The sequence below is a fragment of the Papilio machaon genome, chromosome 26 (genome assembly GCF_912999745.1).
Source record: "Papilio machaon chromosome 26, ilPapMach1.1, whole genome shotgun sequence".
In the NCBI taxonomy this organism is placed as follows: Eukaryota; Metazoa; Arthropoda; class Insecta; order Lepidoptera; family Papilionidae; genus Papilio; species Papilio machaon.
Genome location: NC_060011.1, coordinates 5,180,897 through 5,196,309, shown reverse-complemented (window position 1 = coordinate 5,196,309; position 15,413 = coordinate 5,180,897). Strand labels below are relative to the sequence as shown.

At 36.2% G+C, this 15,413-nt stretch overlaps 3 protein-coding genes across 3 annotated transcripts in view; 1 reads left to right on the top strand and 2 right to left on the bottom strand.

The window, feature by feature from the left end:
• Positions 1 to 419: 419 nt before the first annotated feature.
• Positions 420 to 5,253, bottom strand: LOC106721213 (intraflagellar transport protein 52 homolog). The gene is made up of 9 exons (XM_014516112.2): positions 5,138 to 5,253; positions 4,811 to 5,028; positions 4,558 to 4,693; positions 4,209 to 4,354; positions 3,678 to 3,826; positions 3,040 to 3,187; positions 2,666 to 2,769; positions 2,456 to 2,597; positions 420 to 600 (listed from the first exon to the last, which is right to left on the bottom strand). The coding sequence occupies exons 1-9, from the start codon at positions 5,251 to 5,253 to the stop codon at positions 434 to 436; spliced, it is 1,326 nt and encodes a 441-aa protein (XP_014371598.2). The 3' UTR covers positions 420 to 433.
• A 451-nt stretch (positions 5,254 to 5,704) lies between these two features.
• Positions 5,705 to 6,262, top strand: LOC106721190. The gene has a single exon (XM_014516082.2). The coding sequence runs from the start codon at positions 5,705 to 5,707 to the stop codon at positions 6,260 to 6,262; it is 558 nt and encodes a 185-aa protein (XP_014371568.2).
• Positions 6,263 to 7,551: 1,289 nt separating this feature from the next.
• The window catches only part of LOC106721188 (eyes absent homolog 2), a 42,167-nt gene continuing 34,305 nt past the window's right edge, over positions 7,552 to 15,413 (bottom strand). Inside the window, exons 6-15 of the mRNA XM_045684340.1 lie at positions 14,787 to 14,891; positions 14,366 to 14,519; positions 13,763 to 13,916; positions 12,708 to 12,810; positions 12,145 to 12,316; positions 11,463 to 11,552; positions 10,705 to 10,907; positions 9,770 to 9,892; positions 8,717 to 8,838; positions 7,552 to 8,439 (exon numbers count right to left, since the gene is read on the bottom strand). Coding sequence (XP_045540296.1) covers positions 8,258 to 8,439; positions 8,717 to 8,838; positions 9,770 to 9,892; positions 10,705 to 10,907; positions 11,463 to 11,552; positions 12,145 to 12,316; positions 12,708 to 12,810; positions 13,763 to 13,916; positions 14,366 to 14,519; positions 14,787 to 14,891 — 1,408 coding nt within the window. The 3' untranslated portion in view covers positions 7,552 to 8,257. The remainder of the gene's footprint in view (positions 8,440 to 8,716; positions 8,839 to 9,769; positions 9,893 to 10,704; positions 10,908 to 11,462; positions 11,553 to 12,144; positions 12,317 to 12,707; positions 12,811 to 13,762; positions 13,917 to 14,365; positions 14,520 to 14,786; positions 14,892 to 15,413) is intronic.

Here is a 15,413-nt window from a genome sequence, read left to right as displayed (position 1 = left end):
TATAATTATTATTTAAATAAAACTCTTTTCTTAGAAATTTCATTCTACTTAAGTCGAAATTTTAACATTTACGTAAATTTACAAACAAATAAACTTATACATTAACTACATAAGAATTTCCACTTAAAACACATATACAGTCAAAATCTGTTATAACGACATCGAAGGGACTACTCATATTGAGTCGTAAAAACCGATAGTTGTAACAACCGGTGACAGGTATTAATAGGAAAGATATGTATATAACATTCAGCCAGGACCTTTGATTTTGGTCAATTTAACCGGTATGTTGTTCTAAACGATGTCGCCATAAACGGTTTTGACTGTATAATCTTTTCAAAAAAGTTGACACTTTTGTACAGATGTCTCAAAACTGGAAATTAACAGAAAACATTTGTTAAAACATCACCTGTCCACATTTCTCTTGTTATTACTATTCTTCTCTAGGAGCGATCTTCTTGAACGCTGCCAGCTGCACCATCAGTTGGTGTAAGATGGCCTTAGCAGAAGGTGCCTCAGTCAGCGCCCGCGAGAGCCGCACCACGCGCCCGCACTCTCTTATGAAATACTCCAGCTCGTTCTCTAACTGACTGCTATCTCCTGAGAGGAGTAAGAAAGGAATAAAAACTAGAGAGAAAAGTCTAGTCTACTTAATACTCTTTTATATTATAGAATATTTGCAGAGCTGGGCATTAACTCGTTAATCCGTTAATCGTTAATTAACGAAGTTAACATTTTGCTTAACGGATTAACTTTTAAGTTAACTTCAAAAAGTGTTAACGCTTTTGTTAACTTCCGTTAAACTCAACTTCCGTTAATAAAAGTCCGTTAATCGTTAAATTAGAAACTTGGGGACGTGCTGTCATTTTGTTTAAAGTACGTGCCACGCCACGCTCGTAAGTTCAGCTATGTTGGGCGACTGTCGGCGACTTGAATGGTAAACGAACAGGTTGATAATTGATATATGTGAAGTTCACGTGGAAGTGTGATGCATCAGAGCGTCCGGGAAAGACGTGAACAACAGGACAAAATCAATAGAAGGTTCGAAATAGTATATTTCATTACGAGTATAAAAAAGCAAGAGTATATAGTAGCCCACATTCCGAACGCTCTTCGTTCCTGCAATACCCTCCAATCCCTTTTTTTTTTATTTATTTATTTATTTTATTTTTGAGCAACTTTATTAAAAAAATTTTTTACTCTTGCTTTTTCTTTAGCTTTTCCAAACTCGTGCGTTCTCTTTACCAACTGTCAAAATAATTTCTATTAAAAAGAAAAAACCAACCACGAAGTTTTTACAAAAAAAAAATCATTGAAGTTTTTATGATTCATGCAAATATTGCTTATAAGAAGCTCCTAATTTATTACAATATCAGATTTAATGATTTTATTCAAGAAATTAGGTTAGGTTTCATTTTATTTCATCTCATTAAATTTCATTTTCATTTCATATCAATAAAAATAATCTACTGAAAACTTGGCCGTTGGGCATAGTTCACTTTGCCTACCCAGAAGTAGGTAGGTGAAGAAAACAAAAAAAGTCTCTTTGTATTCTTTTACGGTTGGCGCCATTTTTCAAACATTTTAGTTATTTTAGTTATTTGAGTTTATTGTGTTTTTATTATTCTATTAAATTGCTTCATTTTTTCACAACTGTATTAAAAAATAGTTGTTCAGTGCATGTGCGGAACTGTCATTAGAACTTGTTCCAACTGTCAACCCTCACCTTCGGCTGCGCCTCGGCTCGGGTAGACATTTGTCGGAACTCTTTGCAATGACAGGCTTTCCGCACTCGTAATGAAATATACTATAATGCATTCATATTTGTCTCTAATACTAATGTGTTATAGAGTATATAGTCAAATTACTATTTTAAACAACTGTCGCCACAAAAGTGTGAAATTAGTATGTAAAATTTTGGTATGGTTAACTGTTAACGATTAACTTTAACTTGCGTTAAATTTTCGAGAATTTAACGCTTTAACGATTAACGAAGTTAATTTTTTAATTAACGAATTAACGATTAACGAAGTTAACTTTTCGATTAACTGTGCCCACCTGTGAATATTTGTATCTAAAAGAGATTCCTTAATAGTTCTCTTGTTTTATTTTACACTAGCTTTTACCCGCGACTCCGTCCGCGCGGAATAAAAAATAGAAAACGGGGTAAAAATTATCCTATGTCCGTTTCCTGGTTCTAAGCTACCTGCCCACCAATTTTCAGTCAAATCGATTCAGCCGTTCTTGAGTTATAAATAGTGTAACTAACACGACTTTCTTTTATATATATAGATTTAAAACAGACTAAGTTTAGTGACGGAATTAGAAAACCTATCACTGAGCTGTCTAAAATAAAGAACGAAGGAAGGTAGGTTTTCTGTTTTAAAAAATCAAAAGATAGAGGTCGTATAGCGACATGTGTCTATATTTCAGAACTATCATGTGGTGACGTCACCTTGCGCCATCTTTTCGTTGTCTGGTTGCAGGCATTTATTGGCGAGGCGTGCGAGCTGAGCTCGCTCAGAGCTCAGAGCTTCGTCCAAGTCGAAGAGCTCCAGCGGAGGAGGCGGCGGCTCACGAAACCTCGGCGCAAACACCTGGACAACTCAGTATTCACTTTATATATAAAAATAATGTTCTAGAAGTTTCTGGAATTTTTACTTACCGCTAGCTGTAACGGAGGAAAAGGGGTTTCGAACTGAGGTGCGATAAGTCTCAGTGGTTCATGCTTTACTCCTAGTGCGTCATATAACCCTAGTACTTCGGGCACTGAAAAATAACACATTAATCAAGGTTACATGCCAAAGTAATCTTAACTTAACGCGAGTTTCCACTGTTGATACCTACATTTGTTTAAAATTTATTGTTGTCTCTATTTCTTCAAAGACAACGAGAGGGATGAAAATAATTTTTTGTACTCGAATTTGATTATGAAAACCCACAATGTCATTCTTTCAATTCACTTCATTAAAGCAACTGTCACCATCCTGACTCGGAATCAACCATTTGAGGTTCCTGAGCCCCTGGTAGTAAACTCACGCTGTGCTAAGTTGAGTGAGAAGAGTGTCCAGGTGAAGAGGGCGTGTGGGTGCAGCGGGGCGAGGCGCGGGGGCGGCGCGGTGGCGGGCGTCGGCAGCGCCACCTGGCTCAGAAACAGCGCGTCCCCCAGCGTGCGGTACTCGTTCACCTAATGATCATTCATTCACTCCAAAGAAGACTACGGATAAAACGAACGAGAATAAAAACATTGGACGTAATTTATTGGTTTCAAGGAATTGTTTTTATCTTTACGCGTTCTCCTTAAAATAATGCCAGCTTTACATTATGCCAGTACATATTTGGATTACTGGCGCCAGTTAGGGTTATTATGCCAGTTTTATGCCAGCGCTAATTTGAAAGAACTGTCCTACTATACTGGCTTAATGTTAACCTGGCATAAGACTGGTAGTGAATCTACAGCTCGTTTTGTGTTGTAGATTAGTGGTTCTTATCCCTTAACATTTTATATTTCCCTGGTAGATTTTTTCGTCTACAAATACTTAGTGCTACACCTAAAACCATTAAGTGAAACACAAAAAAAAGCCCTTAGTATAGATACTCATACTAAGTCTCCACTAAGAGGATTCCTTAGTGACTTATTGACTCTGAGTGCGACAATGATTGATGTATTAACTGACATCCGGATCTTCAATATCGACAGGATTGAGATGCAGGTCCGCGGCGCCGCCGAGGTGACTGAACACCATCTCTCGGATGAGGTCGTTGCATTCGCTCTCCAAGTACTGATCGGCGAAGAAATGGCCCGAACCGATGACGAATAACTTCCCTGAACAATACAATATTATATCTGAGTCAGTATTAAGTTGTATTTTGCATAATGTTAAATAGGATGTGTTTTTCATTTTATACATTGAAGGAAACTTTTTTCCTCTCATTTACTCTCTCTCTTTGTCTCTATCTTTCACTCTCTCCTCTACACGTTACATCCAGACATTCAAAGTCACCACCCACACACGTCAAGTAACATTTCTCTGCCACTCATACTCTGGGATTATGATTAAGGCGGTATCGTAACTGAATTATTGACTCTAACGACGAAAAGAGTTACTCTTCCTATTCTCGGTTCCTTCCGTTCTTCCTATTCGGTTCTCCCTTACATAAGGGATGTAACTGTTTTCGTCCAATGTTTATTTATTTGAATGTATTACCTCCGCTGTCTGCAGTATACAAGGCAGCGATAGGTCTCTTCACTGGATAGCAGAGGTCGCTACTGGACAAGATGGCGGCCGCGGGCTTCTTGACTGTCAGTGTTGCGCCGTAAGGATACACGAAGGTAGGGGTTGGCGGATCTTCTCTGTTAATTGTGAGGTATCTTATATTAAAAAACATTATAAATGACGTATAAGTCCTACTTCATCTGACTGCTTCGTAGCATAGATAGTCTTTCTCCTTTTCAAGCAGAACTCAAAGAAAGAGCGTGACCTTTCCTTACAGGAACGTCATCATTCGCCATGTCATTCAAAACACCTTTTAAAACCATATTCTGTAACTACTTACAAAAAGTCATCACTCTCAACGCTATAGTTTGGCATTTTCATGATGTACTTCATGACACCACGGTTCAGGATGCCATTAGATATATGACATTCCTTTGGGTGATAGAACTTGTGGTATTTGGCGCGAACTACGCAGTCTGAAAAAATATTCAACAACAAAACTGTATCAAGTATTCTTTCGCTTCTACGGTTGAGAGTTCATTAAGTATTCACTTATTGTCTCTGAGTGCGATTATTGTGTATTGTGTACTCACCATTATTAACAACTATACCATATTCTTCTAGAAAGAAGTTAATGTTTGTATTCATTCGTTCTTCCCCCCCGTCTGTCATCATGACGAGAACAGAATCCCCCCTCTCGACTACACTCTTGAGGCAGGCGAGCTCGTCATCTGTGAACACGTTCTGCGGCCCTGGTACCACAAGGATCTGAACGTCTTCTAGAATGTTCTGTGTTAATTCTTCTCGATTGCTGGAATTATCTTCTTTTAATCAAATCTTAGAAAAATCTATTTAGTAAAATCGAATTTGTATAAAACAGTTAAAAAAAATTTTACATTAACAATTTCTTAAATACTCACATCATAACCTTCCAAGTTGTCTTCAGTTTGCGATGTAACATTTTATAATTTTCGTTTATTTTAAACATTTCGTTCTTAGACACGTCGAATAATATTGTATTTACTACAGATTTCATTTTGTTAAATACTTTTCCTTTTATTTATAAGTAATTTATTAACAAAATATCTTGAATCAATTATTTACTGCCGTTTTGGATTGTTTGTACCAGCATTATAGTTGCCTAGCAACGGTTACCAAAACAAACATAATTGTTGCCAGTGTTAGAAATACTGTAATTTATTGTACTGTTGTAAAAATTCAGATAAACCTACCTAGGTATACGAGACAAATGAATTTACCTAAAGACATCACGGAAAGTAATTTTGAATGTTGCCTATTTAGCTTTGATTTTATATCTATCTAAACATATGTTTTGATATATGACAATACCAAAATGTCATAGATGTTTGTCTATGTGTCAAAAATTTTTTGAGAGCTCAAAAAAGATTAGTGTTTAAATAAGAATATTTTATTCGTCTTAATTATATGTATAGGTACTAATATAAATTAGTTGTAACTGGTTAAAAATGTCTTCGAGCGTAGACGCAGAGGCCGTGTGCGCTCCGTACAACTGGGTGGATGGTGCTTCGGTGTACGACAAGAGCGGAGAGCGCGTGCCCGCAGACCGCCTGCGCCGCGCATCCGCTATCGCCCTCCTCTTCAAATCACGCGGCGTAGACAGAGACGGCGTCATAGCGCGCTTCTGCCGCATCTACCAGGACATCAGAGAACTCCACCTACCCCTCGAGGTCATCTACGTGCCAATGGACGACACCGCACAAGACGCGGCTGCCTCCTACAGCGAGCAGCCGGACTGGCTCACTCTGCGCTACGATGATACCCTGGTACACGAGCTGAGGTACATGCACGAGGTGACCTGCATCCCGCAGCTGCTGGTGGTGCGGGGCGACGGAGCGGTGATATCGTCGCATGGGATCTCAGACCTGGAGGAGTACGGGAGGAACGCTGTGCTGTCCTGGCTGCCCTCTGCCGCCTGCAGCGCGGCGCGCGGCGACCACACGGACGTACACCGCGTCTTCACTCTCTCACACGATCATCATATCATGTTTGGTGATGTAAAATAGAAGGAATGATATTTGTAAAGTTTATTAACGTTTGTAGCATTTTCCACTATATTTTATATGTCACATATTTCGTAGTTCCTATGGTATTGGTTAAAGGATATACAATAAAACACAAGTAATGATCAAATAATATAATATATATTTTTATTTACAAGTAGCCGCAATTATCGCAAAATCTTTCGTCCGTCTGTACTTACAGCAATTTAAACTAGTTCCTACATCTGTATTTACATTTCCAATTCATTTAAAATATTAACTATATAAAAAAAACAATATTGCTACTTTCCATGTCTTAAGATAATTTACAATTTCGTCTATAAACATTTGTCTATTTACCAAATGTAATACATAAAATATGTATTTAAAATGATAAAATTATAAAGCACTATGTACATTTTCGGAAAAAATAGAAAAAAAATTGACAATTATTTATTTTGTAAAGAACATTTACTGACGACATAATGCATAATACTGACCACAAATATTGTTAATAATCTTCTGATAGAGTGAGCGAGACAACGTATACATTTGCAAGTGTGACAGAGATAGAAATATAGCTGTCATTTCTATTCAATCCGACTTTTGACTAACTTTAGATGTATCAAAATTTGTGGGCAAAAATTAAATCATGTTTCAATTATTTTTTTTTATTTTAATCTTTGATTAGATATAAATTAATAAATCTGACAAAATAACATGAAAATCAGCCTTATATTAAAAGCAGTAGAGTTTAAAAATGTTTGACGCGTTTGGATTAGCACAGATAATATAATTGTAACCGTTATTTCAACTAGAGCCGTTTTTAGTTATAAGCATGAATAAACCAGTTATTATATAAAAAAACGTAATTGTGCTATATGTTAGTCAGGAACATAATATTATTAGAAAATATACATTATCATATTTTTTATCATGACATAAGTTTTGTATATGTTACGTTAATATGTAAGAATATAATATTAAATAAAAATTGTAATATTATTACAGTTAAAATGTAGTTTAAAAGAGTTTCTGTTTGTATTTGTATGTTTAATTATATAAAAAAAACATACAAGGCTTAATTATAGCCAAAATCATCTAAAATATTCTGTACAATATAATAATATCTTAATAGGAATGAAATTACGATATAAGCTATATAAAATATTTACAAAATTTCTAGCTTTTTTTTGTCGTATGTTTTGAGCTGACTTTGAGCTTTTAAAAACTAAATAATATTTGATAAGTTAATTGTTTGTTTGTATAAAGAAAATATACAGGATGTCCCAAAATGTTACGTACATAGGAAGGGGGGTGATAGGGGTTTATTTTATTTTTTCTGGTGACCCTTATGACCACCCCTATCACCCCCCTTCCTATGTACGTAGCCTTTTGGGACACCCTGTATAATAGTTTAATACGGTTTTATATATTGAAATAAACACGAAATATGTACTTAAAAATGCAACTTAACTAAAGGGATATAATAATTATGATATGACTTAATTCACGAAACAACTCTGTCTCAATATTAGTGTGGGGTTCCACTGCTGTGAGGAAATTAGTGTCCTGGAGTTAAGTTAACCGACATGTCATGACACTACGAGTGATTTTTTTTTTCAATTATGGCAACATTTAACAGTTGCCACTCCTTATTGTTCAAAATGACACTATCAATTAAGATGACATTGTTTGTTAACATTTTTTGACTGTCATAAGATGCTAGTGAAATACCAGGATAGCAGCAATCCATAAGAGTATTATGTGAGATACACGAACTCTAAAAAATGGACAGGCCATTGCTTAGAAATTACAGCTTTTACGTTGTTCCGACTTAAAACTGTTGAAGTTCTTACAAATTATTTCTATCTAGTATTGTAGTCTAGTATCTAGTAACTGTAGTTAGATTCAAAATGGCGATGATCAAATAGGTACAAGATACTAAGGTATATAACCTGTCCATATACAGTTATATATATTGTAGAACAATGTAAGAAGTACCAGGCGAGCAGCAGATCATAAGAAGCCCATATCGAGTGCGTTGTAAAGCGCTGCGATGTCGGAATGTCCTGAGATACGCCAGAAGGGATAGTTCTTGTTCTTTGCAGCTGCTTCCTCGTCTTTCCCATCACCGATAACAACGTAAGTACAACGTTCACCGAAACGTTGCTTTATCTTATCGAAGCAATTCTCTTTTCCTGGAATCGTATATTTATTAGTTAATATTGACTTTAACATGGAAATTAATATTTCATATTGAATTATTTTAAATATTAATCCGTTTAGTACAAATTTTAAAGATAATCAAAAAACTTGATCGTTTAAAGACAGAGGGAAATTATAAAAAACATCGGATCCAGATCGTATATTGATTTCCTGCAAAACAAATTAACTCAAGTATCTTGTACTATTTATTAAAAAGCTGAAATTTCCATGGGTAGTAAATTAACGTCCCCGACTGTATAAATGACATACCTGTCTTTGTGGCCGAGTATATGTTCTCTATGGGGAAGACACCGCCGAGACCGAACAGCAGCACCTTGGCCAGCGCCGGCACCAGCTGCGTCGTCGTCACCAGAACGTTCACACAGTTCTCTCTGAAAAAAAAAACATAATAAATAATAAACTAATATATAAAAGACAAAAACACGCACGGATATTTATCAGGAGTCGGCACCGACTAGATTCAAGCTCATCGGTGGTTTCAATTAGGGTGAGTGGGACTGGTATTATTTCGCGGAATCGGCTCGTCGCTCACGACAAATGCTCAAAACTAGTCGGAGCCGACACTAGACAAATTGTCAGGAGTCGGCACCGAGTAGCTTTGAGCACATCGTGGGCCCATTAGGGTGAGTGAGACAAGAGTGCTCGAAACTAGTCGGTGCCGACACCGGAATATACGTGAGTTTTTTAGATTTTTATATATATTAATATATAAAAATCTAAAAAACTCTTAAATAATAAGTTTTTTTTTATTGTAATAAAAAAATATTTAATAATAAATAATGTTATTGGCCTGGGTGACAGTGGTGCAGGGGGTGCTAAGACCGATGATGTGGTCAAGGTTGCGGGAGTATCCTGGTTACACAGGACCGATCACTGTGGCGATCTTTGGGGGAGGCCTATACCCAGCAGTGGGCGTAACGAGGCTGAATGGATTGGCAACATTTTTTGTTCCTGAGGGTTGTGACATATTTTCTTGACTATCTCTGTTTATCCCCACCTCTGTCGACTAAAGGTAGGACTCATAAAAATGTAAGCAGCCACTTGCTTGCCATCTTATCTTAATATCTTACTAAAGTTTATTATAAATGCGTATGTTTAGATGAATGGAAGTTTGTTAGAAAGTATCTCCGGAACGAATCAACGGATCTCAATAAAATTTGGCAAAGATGTCTAACATATTGTGGAAGAGAACATAGGCTACTTATTAAGTCTTTAATTCTGCGCGGACGATGTCGCTGGCGAAAGCTAGTAAAAAGTATATTAGTCTATTTAAACATTAATGTCTACAAATGTTATATTTACCTGGAATTAATCATATTTAGACACTTGCAGGCGAGCGTGAGCCAGTTGTCTGTGGCCTGCTCCAGCTCAGCTCGGAGCTGCAGCCACTGCTCGCGCTTCGCCGGACCAAGAAGACCGCCCACACTGTAATACCTCACTTACTGCACTCACACTCCACTTAATGCTCACTTAACTTACTTAAAAATATCACTGATCTATATAAATGAGTAGACAGATTTGTCTCGAATACACACCATCAGCTCCAATATGTCAGAAATCAAATAGGCACAAAATACTGGCATGTTATAGCCACTGACTTCTATAAATGGACTGGCTATAAGACGTAGTATTTTGTGCCTATTTGATATCAGACATTTTGACGCTGATGGTAGCGGTTTGTAGCGGTGGTGTGGATTCGAAAAAATATAGAATTAAATATGTCACATCAACGGGGACGTTTAAATAGGAACGCATCAAAAGCTGTAATTTCCAAGCAATCGCCTATCCATTTATAGAGATCAGTAACCAATTTAACACTAAGGATACCTTTTAGTGGCTCAATTAATGATTGTATGAATAAGAAGTTAAACACAGAGTCAAACTGTTACTATGTATATTTTTTTAACGATAAATCTTACTAATATTATAAATGCGAATGTTTGGACGGATGGATGTTTGTTTGAAGGTATCTCAGGAACAGCTCAACGTATCTTGATGAAATTTGGTACAGATGTAGAACATAGTCTGGAAGACACATAGGCTACTTATTATATTTTTTTAATACCGCGCGGATAGAATAGCGGGCGACAGCTAGTAACTGTATAAATGGATAGACGACCAGCGAAGAAATCTCTATAAACAAGGAAAATATCACATGGATTCACAATTATCTAGGTTCAACTGTATCTCAATACAAGTGTAACAACAGTGTAAACGCAATTATGATGAAAACTCACCTATTCCTATAATTATTATATGTATCCTTAATCTTCCTGTACCGGAATGCCAGCTTCCGCATCCAGTCAACTCCACCGCGCATACCAGGAGCGCATAACCCGGGAGTGGTCGCGTGGAAACCATCCGCCGCGAAGTTGTACGTGGACAGATCCTGCCCGCTATCGTCAGCCGCCACTGCATCTATGTGTTCCTGGTCACAATCCTATAAAAACAGAGTTTTTTTTTTAATATAAAACTAATTTGAGAGCTTATTGTGATGCCTTTAATCATCAGCTTACTACATCCACACTAAAGGGCTCGGAGCCCACCCCAAGTTAGGGGTGACTAGGACATAGTGAACGCTGGCCCAGTGCGGGTTGACTTCACACATATCATTGAATTTCTTCTCAGATATGTGCAGCATCACGATGTTTTCATTCACCGTAAAAACGTCGGATAAGTATATAAATAAATATATAAGTATATAAGTAAATCGAAAATCTAAAAACACATTGGTACATGGTGGGATTCGAACCCAGGACCTGCAGATTGCAAGTCAAGTGCTTAACCCCTGATATAGAGAAATTTACTATAAAACGAGCAAAAGTTATACTGTACCGATGTACATCGAATTAATGAAAATGTAAAAAAAATAACGAGCTGCAAAAAGACATTTACTAAATAGCCAAATTAAAAACAAACTAAACCTTATTTGATTTTATTTATCAAGTTCAAGTTATAATGAAAGCTTTAATAAAGAGATGAGAAAACGGCTTACCTCAACATCATTGAAGAAGAAATGGGCATCCGCCAAACTGAATATCATCTCTTCTATTCTGAAACCCAACTGCACTATATGCTGTGTATCCTGTAAAAAAATCAAACACATTATTTGTAAGCAAAAACTTTAATGAAAAACATAAAATTTTACCCTGACTGAGGTAAGAGTAATGTGTGAAGTCAACTAACCCACACTAGGTCAATGTAGTTGACTATGGCCTAATTACCTCACTTAGGGTAGGTTCCGAACCCCTCAGTGGCAATGTATAGTGAACTGATATATATGTTGTGTAGCCTATAGCCAAAAAAACTATCAAATAAGCTCTCGGTGAGCAAAGTCAATCAATTAATTTTTTATAGCCATTTTTTTTTTTCGGTAAATTCCATGCAAAACCGTTCTATGTTCTGGAATTATGTGACAAAAAACATTCAAACTCAAACATATTACTAGCTTTTACCCGCGACTCCGTCCGCGCGGAATAAAAAAATGCACATAAGATAAAAAAAAAAAGTTTCTATGTCCGTCTCCTAATTCTAAGCTACCTGTCCACCAATTTTCAGTCAAATCGATTCAGCCGTTCTTGAGTTATAAATAGTGTAACTAACACGACTTTCTTTTATATATATAGATAGATAGATTAAATAAGATATATATACTTCAATAAATAAAATAAACATACCTTATTGTACTTAGTAGCAAAAGATCCAGTGAGTAGTGAATGGAAGATAATGATTGTCTCATCCAAGTCCCATATAAAAACTCTTTCGGTTGAAGGTTCCGGAACATGTTGTGCCGGTGATGAAGATGTGTTCCGTCTGCCTCTGCCTCGTGATCTGCTAGCTGTGCTCTCGCTGGAGATTAAGCATGAGTAATGTTTTTAACAACAATTCAATTTTCACAACTTCATTGTAGATAGATGTTTATTATCCGCATTGTTTTGGTTCCGCATTTTCATGTGTGGTTTTTGAGGCCAATACTGGTCATCCTTCCCTTCCCACCCATTTCTAATATCGTAAGATTGGGAAAGGATGATAGATTTGTAAGGTAGGATTTGTAAAAAGACAAATTTTCCCTTTTTAGCTGACTTCAAAAAGAAAGAGGTTATCAATTCGATTGTATTTTTTTTTTCATCCAATAACAGCAGTACTTGTGTTACACATTATGTTTAAAATCTCTATGTTATTGTTTACACAAGCTTGCTGTTTTTGATATAAAAGAAGTTGTAATGCAGTTATTTCTTACCCAGAATTCTCTCTGCATCTCCTACTGGCTGCGTGTACTTCATTTTTGATAGGAGAGAGCGGGCTGGTGTCATTTATTGCAGGTACCATTGAAGACGGAGATTCTAAAACATTTTGACATTCATAATTTTCAAATTCATTGTTAGTATGCATTAAATGAATGTTCAAAATTTCTTTCTTTTAGTTATAGCTCAGATAATCTGTCTTTCGAACTTTGTACTCTTGTTATTATAAAACATTAAAGTTCAAAAGATTACTAATAATCTTTACTTTATATACGTGACAATTTTCGTACAACTTTTGACACCTATACAATAAACTTTACACACGAGAAAACTAAACTTTCACCCTACTTTAACTTTTAATACAATTTACCATTATCACTTTCTGAATCAGGCCAGTAATCGGAATTATCGTCAACATTTCGATCGTTACTATCACTAAGTTTTCTTCGTTTCATAGGACAACTGTTTTCTGAATCCTTTTTCATTTTAAAAAGCAAAAGAACACTAGAAATTCACAAAAATGTTATAACGATACTGCAAATCAAAAGTTAACGTTCCGTTTTTGAGAAACTATTGCACAATTATTTACTTAAACAATGTTTCTTGTAGTTTATATCTTCCAAAAATTTTAAGAAAATAAACTACGATGACATTGTCAAACCAAGTCAAAACAATGAGTGATATACGTCAAACATGGACACAGATTCAAAAAGTTATAATGTTATAGACTATGTAAAAATCTTTTATTTAAAAAAATAAATTTATTTTAGAATTTATAATTATAACTAGCTGTCGCCCGCGACTCCGTCCGCGCGCAGTTAAAAAAAAAATGAAAAATAGATGTTGGCTGATTCTCAGACCTACTGAATGAGCAAAATTCATGAGAAGAGAAGAGAACGAAAACTGTGACACGAGAATTTTATATATTAGAAGATAAAAGTTTATTAAAATGAAAGAACATTTTAATAGAGGTTTCAGATTTCAGAATTTAATAAATGTGCTGCATTGCATATGGCCACATATGCTATGAATTATTGACGGTTAATCCTACCTGCTAGTCCACCGCCGATGAGATATGAAGTATGTCCGGCACTGCCACTGCTGCTGGGCGAGCTGACGTAAGGAGAATAGCTCGGGGTGGCGTAATACCCTCCGTACTGGGCCACGTTGTGGTCGGCGTAACCAGATGCATAACTGCTATAATCCTGAAATTGTTACTGATTTAATTATAAAAGAATAGAAACAGTACATTTGAAGTAATTTTTTGCATTTTAACTATAAACTGATCACTGAATGAAAAATTAATCTATCATTTTATATATGGAATATTTCGTAAAATATTGGAACGAAGTTCCTTTTCGCGCGTTGTGAAAGGGGGCTAGACGGAAAAAATTCTTACGAAAAGTTGTCACGACACTTTTTGCTATAGTAAGTATGTTAACGACTAATGAGCGCTACTTCACCATGGCAACGACGTGACAATATATAACGAAAATTCATAGAAATAAAATGTACTTCTTGTGAAGACTTAAGTTTTTTATTCATAGAATAAACATTGGTTCCTTCACTAATTAATCGAAAGGAATTTCGCTCCATCCGGGTGTCCCTTGACACCTCTCAAGTTTTTTTTTTCTTTTGGTACGTCAATACGTACCTGTTGTGCATTAGGAAAGGATTGCGCCAGTCCTCCATTGTAGGAGGAATACGCGTACGGAGAGGGCTGTGTGGCGAAGCCCGAGCTGGGCACGGTGCCGACGCCGCCCATACTGTACGCACTTAGATATGTCGGTGTGGCCTTACATGACGACCTGCGAATGAAGGTTGTCAATTTAAGATTTTGATCTTGTAAATCTTAAATGGGAAATGGCTTTTACCATAGACAATATCTATGTAAGTACCCAATTAGGTATGGACTACCGATCGTGTTGTCTATTGTCGTTAAATGTCATAACACAAGTCGGTCGTGGCTAAAATGAATACCAGAAATTTTCAAAATGTTAGTTTCAAAAAACAACTAAATACATCTCTTTTACTTGATCGTTACAATTTTGTTTAGAGAACTGTTAGTTGTTTACCTATTATTAGTGTTATGTGGCGGCGGGTAGGCCGCATAGGGCTGGTTGTAGAGCGTAGAACTGACGTACGACGAAGCCGCACCTCCGCCGCCATATTGCTGCATACTGCCAACACAACAAAATTAAATGTCATTTAAAAGGCAAAGGAACATGACTTGTAAAGCCAAAATCGTTTGTGTACATTTCTCATACAAAAACTACACTTATATGACTCTGAGTGCACCAGATTGTATTTAGTATGAAATTGTAAGTAATTTGAATGCAATAAATATGATCTTCACATGATCATGATCAGTATTTTGTAAAAGTTATGTGTTTCTAGTTCCGGATAATGTTTTTTGCTACTGTTTTACTTATTTAATCTTACTAATCTTACAAATATTATAAATGCGAATGTTTAGATGGATGGATGGATGGATGTTTGAAGGTATCGTCATAACGACTCAACGGATTTTGATGAAATTTGGCACAGATGTAGAATACAGTCTGGAAGAACACATAAGCTATTAAGTTTTTTTTAATTCCACGCGGACAGAGTCGTGGGCGATAGCTAGTTTATAAATAAAACACATTTACAGGCTGAATATAAAAGGTAAACCGGCTTATAAGGATTTGTGTGAAGCCATA